The sequence below is a fragment of the Aulonocara sp. 'chitande type north' Nkhata Bay genome, linkage group LG3 (assembly GCF_057382095.1).
Source record: "Aulonocara sp. 'chitande type north' Nkhata Bay isolate Kocher_YH1m ecotype deep benthic linkage group LG3, A_spYH_male_GT1.1, whole genome shotgun sequence".
Lineage (NCBI taxonomy): Eukaryota > Metazoa > Chordata > Actinopteri > Cichliformes > Cichlidae > Aulonocara > Aulonocara sp. 'chitande type north' Nkhata Bay.
The window spans coordinates 41,610,323-41,625,959 of NC_141346.1; the positions used below are offsets into that span (position 1 = coordinate 41,610,323).

Consider the following 15,637-nt stretch of genomic DNA (forward strand, 5'->3'; position numbering starts at 1 on the left):
AGTGGTTAGTAACCTGACATACCTAGCTCTCCATTTTCAATGACTTCAAAGGTGGTCCAAAAGTCGTCGGCGTTAACGGCGACGTTCCTCATATTCAGCGCCGTTTCTGCAAGCTCAGTGGGCCGCATGCTGGGGGAGACCTACCATAAATGCATAAAGGGAAACGATCACACAAAGTAAGCAAACTGTGGATATAAAAGGTTAGATCAGGGGTGGGCAATTCCAGGCCTCGAGGGCCGGTGTCCTGCAGGTTTTAGATCTCACCTTGGGTCAGCACACCTGAATCACATGATTAGTTCGTTACCAGGCCTCTGGAGAACTTCAGGACATGTTGAGGAGCTAATTTAGCCATTTGAATCAGCTATCAGCTGTGTTGGTTCAAAAAACCTAAAACCTGCAGGGACACCGGCCCTCGAGGCCTGGAGTTGCCCACCCCTGGGTTAGATTATAAGCTCTGTGGATCAGTCTCGATGCCTTCAACCATCTTTGTCTTGAAAGAGCCTTTCACTGCTTAACCCTAGAACACTATCGCTGGGTGATTTACACCCGAGAAAATACATTTACATGATTTCTCTCTCCTGCAGCTGTTTGCGTGTCGAGGAGCCTGTGCCATCACCAGGGAAGTCTCAAATGTCCCAGGAATGGGTGGACCAAAGACCAGCTTTCCAGAGTCATTATTTTGTTTTAGGAGTTTTATTTTTCATTTTGTTAGACATGGCACAGTTGAAAGTAAAAGAAGACCACTCTAATTTGTCATGTGTTGTCATATTTTGATATATTTGATTACTTTTCATTGGTTATATTATATCGGGTAAAAATCACCCGGCATTAGTGATCGTGTTACTATTTATAGCGATAGTGTTCTAGGGTTAACATGCACAACTATCCGACTCAGTTATGTACACAGCGCACAGTTTACATACTTGACTCTTTATGAACGGCACTGAACTAAGGAAACGCGCCACTTTCCTCCACAGAGACAAATGAAGAATTAATGTTAAACTGCGCTGCTTAGTGCTGCTCTGTAACCCTGTGCGCCCTTGGAGCCCTGCTGTCACCCTGCTGTCACCCTGTTAACAAACACAAAAACAATAAAAAAAAATCCTCCCTAACTTGCACAGGCCTATATGCCTCATAAAACGCAATTACTCAGACAATTAAGTCAAATGTCTCTTGATTAGTTCGTATGTGCGGTACTCCCATCAGGTTAAACCACGGACGTCTCGGCCCAATTCCATCATCCACCCTCGCCTCTCAGTCTTTCCACCCTTTCTCCAGCTTCACCTGCCTCCATCCCCTTCCCCATTTTTTCACCTCACTACCAGGACCTTTGGGAAAGCAGGTGCACATACACACACAAATTCACACCAGGAGCAGTACGGATATACACACTCTCACCTTGATTAAGCAGCATTTCTCTGGCTCTCTCTTCTCCAGGTATACCTCAAAGATCAAGTCCCCAGCCGGAGCAAACTGAGGAGGGAAAAACAGAGGCAAAAAGAGTCACATCAGCTGAATCCCAACATCGATGAAGCACGATTAATTGGAATCATTTTCTTCTAAATTTCTGCTCCTGTGTGCCACGAATGTAAATGGAGAGAAAGGCGAGAAATGGTTGGAGGATTTTTGAAAAAGCAAAGGTCGTTTTCAGAGCCGGAGGCAAACAGAATCCCGGTAGCGCTAATGGAATGCAAAACCCGGCTAAATAAAGAGAACATGTGTGAGACAGGCGCGCTCGGAAAGGTGGGAGAGAAAGACGAATGTTTCACCTACACCGCAACCGAAATGCTTTCCTCAGGTGTTAACTTTAAGTGTGCTGTCAGTTTAAAAATATTTTGAAGAAGCACCTAAAGATATTTTCATGTGTTATTATGGCAATGGAGAAAAAAAACAACACAAGTGTGAGAATGAACCCAGCAGAGAGAGAGATGGGTTTTCAGCCACTGACTTTTTTTTTGTATCCTTTGAGTCTTGTGCGAGTGAAATACCACCACACAAAAGAAAAGGAAATATGTTTATTCGGGGTAAAAGCCTTTACAAAATGCTGCTGTTTGGGAAGTGAAACCTGACATTTTTAAATCAGAATGCTATGTGTTTATTCACCTTTCTTTGTATACATTTATTTGAAAATGTAGGTGGTTTTAAAGGCAGATATTTACTCTGCTGGTATTCATATACAGCATATACAGTGATATCTATTCCCATGGCATACATCTGAACGCTGAACAAAATAGCTCTCGGTTGTCGTCATCGTTTCCAATCTTGACACAGCTCAGATTACACTAATCTCCAGCTATTCTGTTCTTGGGTCCTACTTGATTAGTTTCGAATGATTCACAGTTCAAAAATATTTATCATATACTGGACCTCAGTGCAACCCCTCAGTTCATAAACAGCATTTACCCTTTGAGGCTACCCTCCATTTATACCAAGCCTCTTGTGTTTGGCTGTGCTTTACAAACAGAGTTTTAAGAAGCAGGTTTGTCGGGCTTCAGTCAGCTAAGAACAAGAAAATGAGGATATAGTTAACACAAGCTCGTCAAAACTAGATGATTGAAGTTTGTAAAATGTTACCTAGTCTGATGAGCAGTGTTGGTCAAGTTACTCGAAAAAAGTAATCAGTAACTAATTACTGATTACTCCCCCCAAAAAGTAATCCCGTTACTTTACTGATTACTTATTTTAAAAAGTAATTAATTACTTAGTTACTTTTTAAAAACACGATTTACAACCTGAATAGGTGATAAAGCGATAGATCTTTCAGCCCAATTCTACTTTTTCTGTATAATCCATCATACAAAATGTAATCAAATGGAAAAGTCTCTTTTTAAAACTTGTTTCATTAGTTTTAACTTTATGCATCAAGCAAAAATTAAATTATATGCCTTGAAGAAATTTGTTTAACATTTAAACCTATTTTCTGCATATTCCCGCATATAAAATAAAATTATTTTTTGTGTTTACACTCACTCTTTCACATAGATGCAAGTAAAACACAGCAAAAAATCTTCTTGATGCATTCTCAATCATCTAGGAAAGTAAATCTCCAAAAGTTAATTCTGTTCATCTGGACGTAGCGTTTTGTGGGAGAAACATTTCATGAGAATTTGCATATTTATGATTAAGCAACTGACCTCCCAGCCCAGTGTTCCTTCAGTGGGCTGGTTTCAGTCATTATGCAAATGTCCTGTTTATAAGATTTGGAAAAACCTGCAGTCAGCTGAGACTGAAGAAGTCACTTGGATGAATGACGAAACGTTTCTCTCACAAAACTCTACGTCCAGATGAACAGAATCAACTTTTGGAGACAGCAAAAAATAAATAAAATCAAAGATTCAATGGCACTAAGTTCAGTCGCTCTTAAATCTATTTTCCCGTTTGGCAGGAGTAGAGCAGGCAGAGATTTGCCCGGTGCCATAGCGGTCATGTCGGTGGGAGGATCCGGGGGTTTCTCTGTGAATTTCACATTCCTGTCGCAGCTTGCTAGGTGCTTGCTCAGATTTGAAGGTAAATTTTTCCCTGTAGAAAGAAGTTTTCTTCCCACGCAGACTGTACAGCGGACACTATAACGTTTTTGTCAACTAAAACTTAAAGAAATGTCAGTACATCCACGCTTTAAACGCTGCATGGACGTACTCTCTCCAACACTCCACATTATCCATTTTCGATCTACACACAACTGTTGTTGCCACGGACGTCGCACATGCTTACGTCGTTGTCATGAGGCACTCTCACAAACAAAATCATGATGGTTTAGTAACGCAGTAACGCAGGGTGCTTACGGGAAAGTAACAGGAATCTAATTACAATAGTAATCCCTTACATCAGCGGTCACCAACCACCACGGACCGGTTTATGCCCGACAATATTTTCATGGACTGGACTTTAAGGTGTCGCGGATAAATACAACAAAATAAAACTAGTACCGGTACTGAAAAAAAGAAGATTTATTCATAACACGTGTGAAAAGACCCAGGAAAACAGAGTTAACGATAAAAACGATAACAAAATAACGCTGAAAACCGATAAAAACCCTGAAAACCATACATTTCACACCTGAGCCTCAACTCTCGCGGCCCGGTACCAAACGACTCACGGACCGGTACCGGTTGGGGACCGCTGCCTTACATTACTTGTTACTTGAAAAAAGTAATTGGCTTACAGTAACATGTGACTAATGCGTTACTGCCCATCTCTGGTGGTGAACCTTCCCAGGAGTGACCAACCTACCAAAAATACTCCAAGAGCATCAATGGCTCATTCAGGAGGTCACAAAAAACGCAGAACATCTGAAGAACTGCCTCACTTGTCTCAGTTAAAGTCAGACTTCATGATTAAACCATAACATAGAGACTGGGAAAAAATGGCATCCACTGGAAAGTTCCAAGAAGAAAACCACTGCTGACCAAAAAGAACACAAAGGAGCATCTCAAAAAGCATCTTCATGATTCCCAAGACTTCTGGGAAATATTCGGTGGACTGACGAGACAAAAGCTGAACTTGTTGGAAGGCTTGATTCCTGTTACATCTGGAGTAAAACTAACTAACTAAACAAACTAACGTACGTTCCATAGTTGATGGAAATATGAGTTCTGTTCTCTATTCATGCCTTGAATCTGAAGAGCAGTTGGGTTATTGCAGCAGGGCAATGATCCAGACACACCATTAGTCGACCTCTGAATGGCCTAAAAAAAAAAAAAGCCCAAAAAACAAAAACGAAGGTTCAGGAGTGGCCTAGTCAAAGTGTGGACTTAAACCTGTTTGAGATGCTTTGGTATGACCTTAAACAGCCTGTTCATGATGAAAAATCCTCCAATGTGTCTGAATTAAAGTAATTCTGCAGAATCGAGTGGGCCAAAATTCCTCCACAGTGATGTGAAAGACTCACTGCCAGTTATCACAAATGCTTGATTACAGTTCTTGCTGCCAAGGGTGGCACAACCAGTTATTAGGTTTAGGGGGCAATTATTTTTTCCACACAAGGCCAGGTAGGTTTGGATAGTTTTTCTGCCTTAATAAACAAAATCATCATTTAAAAACGGAATTTTGTGTTTACTCAGGTTGTTTTTGCGTAATATTAAAATTTGATTGATGATGTGAAACATGCACGTTTCAGAAATAATCCCCGTAACTCTGACTTTCATTTTTCACTTGCAGAAACACAAAGAGAAGAAGAGAGTTTTCTAATTCAATGTAAGCTATGCAAAATTTTTAAAAAAAGAGTTTTTAAATCTGCCCGACATCAAAGAGGTCAAATTCCAAGTAATGTCTCGCTTGTCGGTACAAATCACAGCACCTTTCTCCAAGTGCTGGAGCTTTAATCCTCTGCTCATCAAATTAAAAAGCGGCAGTGTGAAAAACTAAAAAAAGTTAAGTGAAAACGTGAAAATGAATTTATATTTTTGAGATACAGGGTCATAGCTATAGCACCTAATCTGGATTTCTGGCAATGCAGCGGGAGCAGTAATCTGTCTCAAGAGAATTAACAACTAAGTGGGCACGACAAGGGTTCTTTTTTCTTAGATATCTTGAAATTACAGTTACTTTTCTTTTGTCATTTTAATGTGCAGGTGAACTGAGGTCCATTATTGGCTTTGTGCTGGGAGAACTATCGCATTGAAAAGAGGGAAGGAAGCCACTTCTGACTCCTGTGGCCCTCAAATGACACAAAAATTACAGTCATTCAAACCAATGGAGCTAAAGCTGTAATTGTGAAAATGTCACACACAGATATGGGGCCATCTTGCTTTCCTCCTTCCCCTTCATTGTTGTGTATTGGGAGGAATACCGGGACCACTTTACAAACATTACAGCTGTGGGCTGCAAGATAATTAAAGGGGAAAAAACATGCTGATTACTGTAGAGAAAAGGAAAGGGAAGTTTAAATGTTTTAAAGGGTTTTAAGGAGATTATGGAGTAAAGAATGAAGCCATTTCTAATCTCTCTAACCAAAGCCGTCCTCGGCCTGGCTGTAAATGCAAGCATCGATTTTTCAAGTGGCACTTCGAATTTAAAAGGCATGACAATGTCTCGCACCTCATTATATCACTGATTTACTCACTCCCTAAGTCGAACTATACTATCCACTTGCTGGCTGTCTTCTTGCCATTCTTCCTTGAAGACGAAACAGATGAGGTCAGAACCTTCACCTGGAGGGCCCCGAGTCCTCTGAGACAATCGTCTCGTGGTTTTCGAGTGAAAACCCAAAGGCCATTTGTCCTGCAAAGCTTCTTATTCATACTTCAGCTTCTGCCTAGGCTACACACACAGTCGCTCAGTTTCTTCTTTAGACTACAGCCATGCTGGCTGACGCTGTTCAAAGCTCTTTATGATGAAGTGACATGAAAACTGGCATCAACACCCCAGTCAATTTGGTGATTTATCTTACCCCCAATACTTTAGAAGCTATATTCCATTAGATTCAGTTGTACATTATACTTTAGTGCTAATTAACAAAGGTCAGCATGCTCTTATAAAAGTTTTTTGTCAAATCTACTCCTGTGTCTCAGGAGCTTTATTTAGCTGCTTCTCTTTTTAAAGGGTTGCTCGACTTTGCAGAGATGGAAGCAGCACCCACCCGTGCAGGATAAAAATTAATTCTCACATTCTTGAGTTTGTTGATTAATTCCACTCCAGAGGAATCTATAGACTGAATGTTGATGGTTTTTATAATAATGCAACATTATCCTGAAACAGTTGCTGTTTAGAAAAAAAAACAGGATGAATGATGACCGTTGCATTTAATAGAGTTCTGCCCTTTTGGTAACAACCCAGAGCTGAAAAGCAGTTTTTACCATTTTCAGATAGCCTGTTGAAAAAAAAAAATGCAACTGAAGTGCTGTTTTTTACATGATGGCTTATGTAAAGCTGAGCCACACATCACTATAAATACACCCCATGCATACATAACCACAAGAGTGGCATTTATCTGTGGGTGGGAAATCTCATCTTTACCAACTTTTTCCATATTTCTAGAAGCGGAGTGCAAGTGGAAGGCGATTCTGCATAACAAAGATCAATATTATGGACATTTCAGTTTACTGCTTTAAACTTTTCACCTTCGTATCAGGCACAGACCGACTTCAATTGCTCTTTAGCTTTTGCTCCACGGTCTGGCAGTGGCCTTTACAGCAAAGCCAGCGAGTGATCATAAACGATCAAACAGAGTCAGTAAAACAAGATGGTTAATGTAACATTAAATGACTTTAAGCAAAGTTTTTAACTTTGCTAAAATTTCAAATCATCCCTAAAATAAACATACCTATTATCTCCGCAGAGAAATGTTCTCCACGCTGACTTGTAATTACACTAAATAATTGCTCTTAATGAAAAAACTAATAACTTTCCTATTTTAAGACCTCCGAATTCACATCCAAAATCAAAACCTCATCCCAATTTTCACCTCCGACGGCTTTCTAATAGCACTTGCTTTCCACTGAGTAACTCTTTTTTTTCCTCCACAGTTATCTGAATCAAATGTTTTTCTCGGCTGAGGCATCCAGGCATAAAGTACCTGCTGTAAAGGTTAACAGGAACAAAGCCCTTTTTCCTCACCCGCCTGCTCCTGCCTCTCCCTTCATTTCTGCCAGAAAAACAGGAAACCTGTTCAAACGAATCCCACATTTTAGAGTCCCTGACGCACGCAGGCAAATCAATGCACACACACACACACACACACACACACACACACACTGAACACCCATTTGTGATTTCCATTCGGGTTCTGCGGGTCGACCTACTGTCGTGTCCTTCTTGTCGTTCCAGCGTGTGATGAAGCTATTCTCTCTCTCCATCTGTTGCACCTGGTCTTCACTGACCTGTTGAAAAAGCATCACAAAACACACACGCACACACACACACACACACACACACACACAAACACACGTCAATTCAGACTGAGCCAGAGAAAAGTTTCTAATCAGGTAAACCGCACTTGAGAAACATCATCTTGCTTGATAGAATCCTGCAGCCATTTTTGATGGTCATATTAATTTCAGCGCTTAAATGCGATACGTGGAGGAGCAGATTAAACCTGGGAAAGAGTGAGCTGCTCAGCTAACACTTCTAAAACCTCATTTTGAAAGAGAAAGTTGGCTGCGATGAGTGCTCGACACTGAATACTCTCTTCTTTCATAAAGCTCTGTGTGGGAAATGACTTTTTTTTCTCCAATCCAACTTTTTTTTTAAACATCATTATCATTTTCAGAGAACAATTTCCTTTGTTGGAGTTATACGAGTGGCAGCAAAGATTGGGGTTGAAAATAAAATCCAAACAAACTGGGAAACTCATCGCGTGTATGTGTGTGTGTTTAGGCCTGATAATGGGCGCCGTCGACAGAAGCCACCACAGAACTGGTGCTTTAATTGGCGAAGCGTCTCTCGTTTTATGGTCACACTGAGCGTATTCGGCGCTATTGGGCTCATGATTGGTTGGGCTTAATGGCTATTTGTCATGCGAATGATGGCGTCGCCAACCGATTTGGAGTGAATGAACCTCCTATTACGTTAGAAAAAGAGGGATCCGGGCGTTCCGAAGGGAATTAACAGTCAGTCGGTGCTGCGTATCCCATAAGCCAGGCAGCTCTCCAAGGGTAACATTGATCCTGAGCTCCCCCCCCTCTTTCCCATCCACACATCAGCAAAGTCAAGCCTGTTGTGGAGATTTGGCAACAACACTTCAGCTCCCCAGATGGTTGTAAGAAAGTGTAAATAAAGTCATGCCTGCAGCTTGGTTTAGATATGCAATATGGTAATATCTGGATACTTTGTTTCGGTTTTTTTACTCAGCCATTGATTGTCTACACATTCATTACAGCTTCTATCCTGTGTTACAGGATGAATGATAAACACGTCTGACACTGACTGTGCCGAAACATGACAGCGTTCGCAGGATAAGATCTATATTTTTCCGACTCTTCACCCAGTTTTCAAATGAAGGCCAGATTTTTATCCTTAAAAAAAAAGAAAGAAAAGAAAACACCACGCTGCCTTCACGGTGTGGAGAATTCCCAAAATATAGGAATATCATGGGAATACACCCAGTTGGCAACCAGTTAATTGAAGTGCCTTACTGCAAAGAGAGGCGCCACACATGAGTTACACTCAAGTGTGACTCTAATTAATTGCATTATGTTGTCAATCTGTCTGCATTTATAAATTAGATGATAATTACTTGCAAACCTTGGCCAATATGTCTGAGAGTGACTGCTGTCGGTCCGAGTTGGACAACGGTTACCTGGAGCATGTTGGTCCAACTAGGCAACCTGGGTAATTACCCTCCAATCAAAAGTGTGTCATGGTAACTACTGTGTGAAGACATTCAATGCAATCACATGGAAACCACTGATATTTCTTAGTCGCAAGGAGGTCGCGGACAAGTTTTAACTTGAGAGACTGATTCATGTAAGATGCATCATATGAAATGTAAACTCCCGTGGGTTTGAAGCTCAGCTCAAAGCAAAGCAGGTCTAAAAAGTGAGGATGTCTTTGCTTCTTCTACAGTTCAAAGTCCTCTGCAATGTTTAAAAGTACAAACGATAAATTCTCTATACATATTAAACCACAAATACAAAGCTATTTATGTCATTTATTACCAGTGTCTGACTATTATTAATCTGCTAGGGTACCTTGTTGTTCATTTGAGGTATAAGAGGATCGTATGGAGGCATCTGCATTTCTTTATATTGTTTAACAAGCAGAAGTCCAGATTATAATCACGTGAGCCAGGCACGAAAGATAAACAGCACATTAACTTTAATCACAGTTAAAAGTTGTTTAACCCAACAACAGAAAACAAGAAACAAGAGAAAAAATGGCCGTTTAGTCCTAAAGATAGCATCAGATATATTGGTGATACCAGAAAGACTCCACACATATAGAAGAGAGCTTTACAAGGCTGGGCTCGTTTTTTACTTCGACCAAACATGTCCTGAACCACAGAGTCCACTGTTACTTTTCTGTTCTAGGTGACCTGTTTTTCCTTTATTAATATAATCTGTGCCACCTGTCTGTGCAGCGTACATTTGGCAATAACACAACGCGGCAATAACCTGAGTTGAATATTACTGAATGTACCAACCGTCTTGTTTTTGTTTTTTGGTTGTTTGTTTTTTTTATAACTTGTGCAATGTGTGTTTATGTGATAAAAACTGGATGTTATCTAAGGTACAAGAGGAAGATCCATGTCAAGCAGCTGAGCTCAGTCCAATCGGTTTTTCGTGGTTATCAACACAAAAGAAAAGAAAACCCCACAAGAACATTTCAGACTTACACTGAAGAGCGTAATGTAGTTGCTGATTAGGTCGTGGACCACACTAATTTCCTGTGTGGTTTGTCCTCGAGTCTGGAACAGGCAGGAGGAGAAAACGGAAGCCAGTTTTTCACTTGGCATGCGGTTCAGGTGGGAGCATTGCTGGATCCTGAATAACAGAGAGAAACATGCTTAGAAAATCCCTTAATGTACCCGCAGGTCGACACGAGTGGCTCATATCTTTTGCTGAATCGCTCTCGTGGCCTCTAAAGCCCACTCATACTACTCGCTGTGGCACGAGCACACAGAGAGCTGAATGAATCATCGGGCCTCGCTCCAAATTAAGCATCAAGTCAATTAAGTCTTCTCTAAACAATCTATATCAAAAGGAGCTAAATCTATCCACTGCAGGTTTCCAAGGGAAATCGAGTGAATGATACACGAAGACAGCAGTGTGCTTATATTTAAAAAACAACATAAGAGGTGGAAGAAGGGGTTTTTGTAGCTGCAGCACAGTATCAAAGTTGTGCAAGCTTTTTCTTTGGTTCTGTATCTTCTGTGTTGTTTGTCTCTGCATTTCCACTCCAGGTAAAACAAACAGTAAATCAGTAGTTTCAGTCCACAACGCGCGAGACGGCTGTAATTTATTACTAGAAATCTCCACAGTTCAAATTATCCAGAGGTGAAGAAGTAGAGAATTCAGCGGTGTAACCAACTGAGGGAAAAATAACAAAAAGCAGCGCACAGCCAGAAATAGCGCCGCTCGTTTTGTAGACCTCAGCTATGTGTTTGCTAATTGCCTGAGTCTTTAATAATGAGCCACACAATCTGTCTCAGTTGAAAAATGCCAGCGCTCGCTAGAAACAATATGGAATTGATTCATCGCTTTCAACCGAAGGACACTGTTACTTCACAAAAACAATCTTTTTCTTCTCAGCTTGGTTTGTTTTTCCCCCACAACAACTTTTCAGTGCATTCACTGTTCAGCAAACAGACTTAATTTGAAAGAATATTTAACAGTATTGGTCAGATGGAGGGAAAAAAAGCAAACAAAAAAAACGGGGGTCATTAGGGGAATAGAGGAAACAATGCAGCTAATCAGCAGGCGACAAGCAGCAACCAGAGGGCCGCTCGGGCCTCATGACCTTTGAACCGCTATGCTCGTTTTGTCTGTGATGCAGAGCGGCCTCTGCAGAGCCACACTTGTTTCATCAGCAACAAGGTCAGATAAGAACATAGGTCAACTTACAAATGCATAATATTGCAAAGTAGCTATCAAAGAATGGGTTTTTAATCCCAATTAGTGCCAACAAGTTGCTGCAAAAGTGGTCGAACTAATTAGGCTGGTTTTAAACTTTGCTGCAGTAAGTAAGAGAAAAACTTGTGCATCACGAAGATGCTGGGTCATGCAGATGTGACCCTGGTTCTCCTTTGACTTTACACTGCGTGAAGATGTTTTCGTGTCATATCCATCTGCTAACAACCAAAAGATGACTAACTGCTACATTGTGCTGCTGGCCCCAGGAGACAGAAGTTGATACCAGTGATAAAAAGTGAAACAATGGATGGCAAAACTTAAGTTGTCTGGCACTCAACTTTGCCTGTGTGTGCCGTGGGCATTTTTTGTTACTGATAACTCAAGGATCCAAATGTCATGTTTGTCTAAGTTCGGGACATTCTGCTCAGACAAAAATAATAATAATAATAATAAACTTTATTTATAAAGCACACTAAAAAACCAAGGGTATACCAAGGTGCTTGACAAAAATAAAATAGGAAAAGGGAGATGGGAGGGAAAAGAGAAAGGACCTGGCACGTATCAATTATAAAAACCTTGACAATCATAAGATATAAAAGTAGTTCACAAGCATAAAAAATGTACCAGCGCACACCAAGTGTTAACTAGGTGGAAAGGCAAGATTAAACAAATAAGTCTTAAGCCGTGATTTAAACAGTGGCATAGAGTCAGACGCCCGGATAGCGACAGGAAGGTTGTTCCATAAGACCGGGGCAGCTACAGCAAACGCGAGACTTCAGCCGAGAACGAGGTTGCTCCAGAAGAATTTGGGTAGCAGATCTAAGTGCTCTGGTAACCTGAGAAGCTCATTGAGGTAGCTCGGCGCCAAGTTAAAAATCATCCTAACTGTTAACTAGTCATGATAAGTAAGCATGTTGCAAAACCTCTGCACTCTACATCAATCACAATAATTCAATTCAGTCATAGCGCTGAATGAAGCTTCCCACCCTCAAAAAAAACACAGTGCTAACTCTTTCATGAGCAAATCGCAATGTGTATATAAAAATCATAAAAACCAGCTTTATTTAATCATTTTATTCCTAACAGTTACTATATCTGTGTAAGCTGATGCTACGGCATTTGGACTGCACTTTGCAAAATATGTAAAATACATATAATCCAGAAAGCTATGAGTAATGTTTGAAAGCCAAATCTCAGCACTGACTAGCAACATTAGCTTGCTAACAAATAGGTTCATTTAGCTTTTAGCTGCTAACTAGCTGTGTGCTACTTTTAAACGGCTAAGGCTATCTTCTTAGCATTCAGCACTGTTTTCCCTTCCACTGAACATAATTTTTTAGAGAATGAAAGTTTGTTTAAACACAAACATTTAAATAAAATTAGATTATAGCAGAAAAAATATATACCTCCCTGTGAAGTCTAAGCACAGGTAGGATAAATTTGGTTAGCTAATGCAGCTAATTAGCTTATGAGCTTAGCTGTTTTCCATGCATAAAAACAGCTACAAAAAACTACAGAGAAATAAGGAATCTGGCAAATGCTAGGATTTTCAACAGGTTTATCTGGTAGGCTGATATCCTTCCACTTATTTATGGTTATTAAAAAATAGTCCCTGGTCTCTCTCTCTCTGTCTGTGTCTCACCCACTCTGTCTGCACTGTGTAGGTGCAGCAGTTTCCACTGCTCCATCTGTAGCACATAATTAGTGTGGATAGCGAGCATACATAAATAGAAGATGCATTTTAGAGTACAGGGTTAGTGGTTAGAAACCAGCTCTATCATCTTATTTACTGTGTTGTGTTATTTTTATTAACACAATGTTGTTTAAGTCGTCTTTGCGCCTCGGGTTTCGAGTTTTTAAAAACCCTTAAAGTTTCCCTCCCAGAATGTAAAAGTTGACCTTTGTAATAAAACAGCTTCACTAACACAAATGCTAAACATGTCAGAGCTCGATGCCTGTGATCTCGTGCGTTTTTACCTGTAAAGATGCTGCAGCAGGGCTTCAAGGGTTGACCTGTTTATCTTTGGCAAGCTCTCTATGAAAGCGGAGTACTTCTTCACTCTCTGCCTTTCGCTCTTCTCATCTACCGAACCAAGCAGAGAAGAAATATAATAAAATGAATAAACACAAGTACAAAAGCTTATGTTCAAACACATGCCACAAAAGGGTTTTTACAATATGTTTAAAATTACTCTGCAAATTCACACAGTTTAGCATGGTGGACTTGTGCATTTCTCTCTTTCCTACAACTCTGCAGACTTTATAGTGTTTGACATCCCACATGCCAGAAAGCTCACACACCCAGAGCTGACACCCAGTATGGATAGAGCTCCTTGGTCAGTAGTGCATCTTCTGCCTGAGACAAGAAGCTCTTCAGCGTGTCAGTCACATCCTGAAGTTGGTGCTCCTTCTCCCTCAGCTTCACATTACGGGCATCATGGGTGAACTCCTCCAGGAGGTGAGACACTCGACCAGGATTCCCAGGCCTCTGGTAGACTCCCTCCTGGCACAAACCTGGGTACAGTGTCAGAAGACAGCTGATTAATAAGAAATCGCCACCTTCCTTCTGCACATGTTCTATCCAAATGACAAATAGCTCTGCCGTGTAGCATCTCCAAGAGAAAATGACAGCATGTAGATTTTCTATATGACAGGATGCATTTATAGAAAAGTAAGCAGCCTTATGGACAGTGTGACTTGTAGGATTTAACAACGTTGCATAAGCACATTTGAATCTAAATTGCAGGTGGAATAAAATTGTCAGTGCAAGGTATATTAACCTTCTGTGCCATTTCACAGTCTCACTCAGAGTTAACTTTTATTCCAATCCCTCATTATACAGCACACTACTTACCGTGACACTGTAAAAGTCCACAGTTACCATACATTAACCAAGCCAGGACTCTGTATGATGCAGTTTCTAACTTTGTATGGAGCGTTCCTCTGATTAACAGCAGAGTGCAGTTGTGCTACATTTATTTTCCACACTTCTAAAAATGTTTTTTTAAAAGGGAAGAGATAGGATAATGGCAGCGCATTGCCAGACAACATTAGAAAGCATGAAACTCTCATCGCAACACAGTGCACTGGATGAATCAGCTGCTCAAGGGGAAATCATAATAATAGTAATGCAGAACTTTCTTTTTCAAATTAAAGAAAAACAACAAACTCTTTTAGCTGAGAGATACAATGTAGCTCACCATACTGAGTGACAAAAGCAATGCAGCTGTCGACTATAATAGGAACACCGTTTTTAGTCAGCTGTTGGTCGCCGAGCGCATTGCCGTCTGTGCCAGCAGCCAGTTTGATAGCAGAGTGCCACACGGTGAAATCCATCTTGTTGAAGCCATGAATGTAAACTGTTCTATTTATATATATGTGAAAAAAGAGAGACAGAAACACAGTAATTACTGGTGAAGAATGCCATCCTGTGATTTGCCCGTACAACACGGCGCTTCCTATTCGATGACCTTAAGTTCATATATTTAGAAACGCGCTGCTAAGTCATTAAATTAACAACCGACATGATTAAAGGAATCCAAAGAGCTTCTACAGAACACACGTCTATAAACAACCGCTGGTTTCCCAGTAGGTTTGATCAAAAAAAAAAGAAAGAAAGAAAAAAAAAAAACATACAAACAAACAGCAATTAAAGACAAAGTTTTATTGCACAACGCTAAAAGCGAGACTAAACTGGTTGGCTTGTGCGAGGCCTGCGATGCTACGTGCCATCTCACACCTTCTCTCTAACTGAGGCGAGGTTTTAATTACCTTGGATGGTTACAGTAGGTAAGGTGCATTTGGACTAACAAGACAAAAGGCTGAGTTGAAGCTAACAGGACCGCATAAAGCATATTGTTGCTGTATTGCTAATACAGTTCCAATTAGCACAGGCTTTTTTCCTCTCCCTCTCCCCCCCTTAGAGACATACCTTCCACACGCCACCATCAGCAGGACTTGGATCTTGTCCTCACCCTCAGTATGTGTGGAGACAGCTGGAGTGGGGTTAAAAAAAAAGGCAACAAGGTTTAGAAAATGCAGGCATACATTCAAATGAGCAACATCTTTAGAATTATTTGATCTCACTCCAAAGCCTGAGAAAACTTTCGCCATGGAACTTGAGAGGTGAT

General features: G+C 40.6%; 1 protein-coding gene across 2 annotated transcripts in view; it reads right to left on the bottom strand.

Moving 5' to 3' along the window:
* Window positions 1–15,637, bottom strand: part of arap2 (ArfGAP with RhoGAP domain, ankyrin repeat and PH domain 2) — a 169,763-nt gene that overhangs the window by 21,450 nt on the left and 132,676 nt on the right. For both annotated transcript variants that reach the window (XM_086281238.1, XM_086281236.1), the window contains exons 19-26: window positions 15,439–15,502; window positions 14,708–14,871; window positions 13,809–14,021; window positions 13,485–13,590; window positions 10,271–10,418; window positions 7,740–7,817; window positions 1,399–1,473; window positions 23–140 (exon numbers count right to left, since the gene is read on the bottom strand). In XM_086281238.1, the coding sequence (XP_086137364.1) occupies window positions 23–140; window positions 1,399–1,473; window positions 7,740–7,817; window positions 10,271–10,418; window positions 13,485–13,590; window positions 13,809–14,021; window positions 14,708–14,871; window positions 15,439–15,502 (966 nt within the window). The remainder of the gene's footprint in view (window positions 1–22; window positions 141–1,398; window positions 1,474–7,739; window positions 7,818–10,270; window positions 10,419–13,484; window positions 13,591–13,808; window positions 14,022–14,707; window positions 14,872–15,438; window positions 15,503–15,637) is intronic.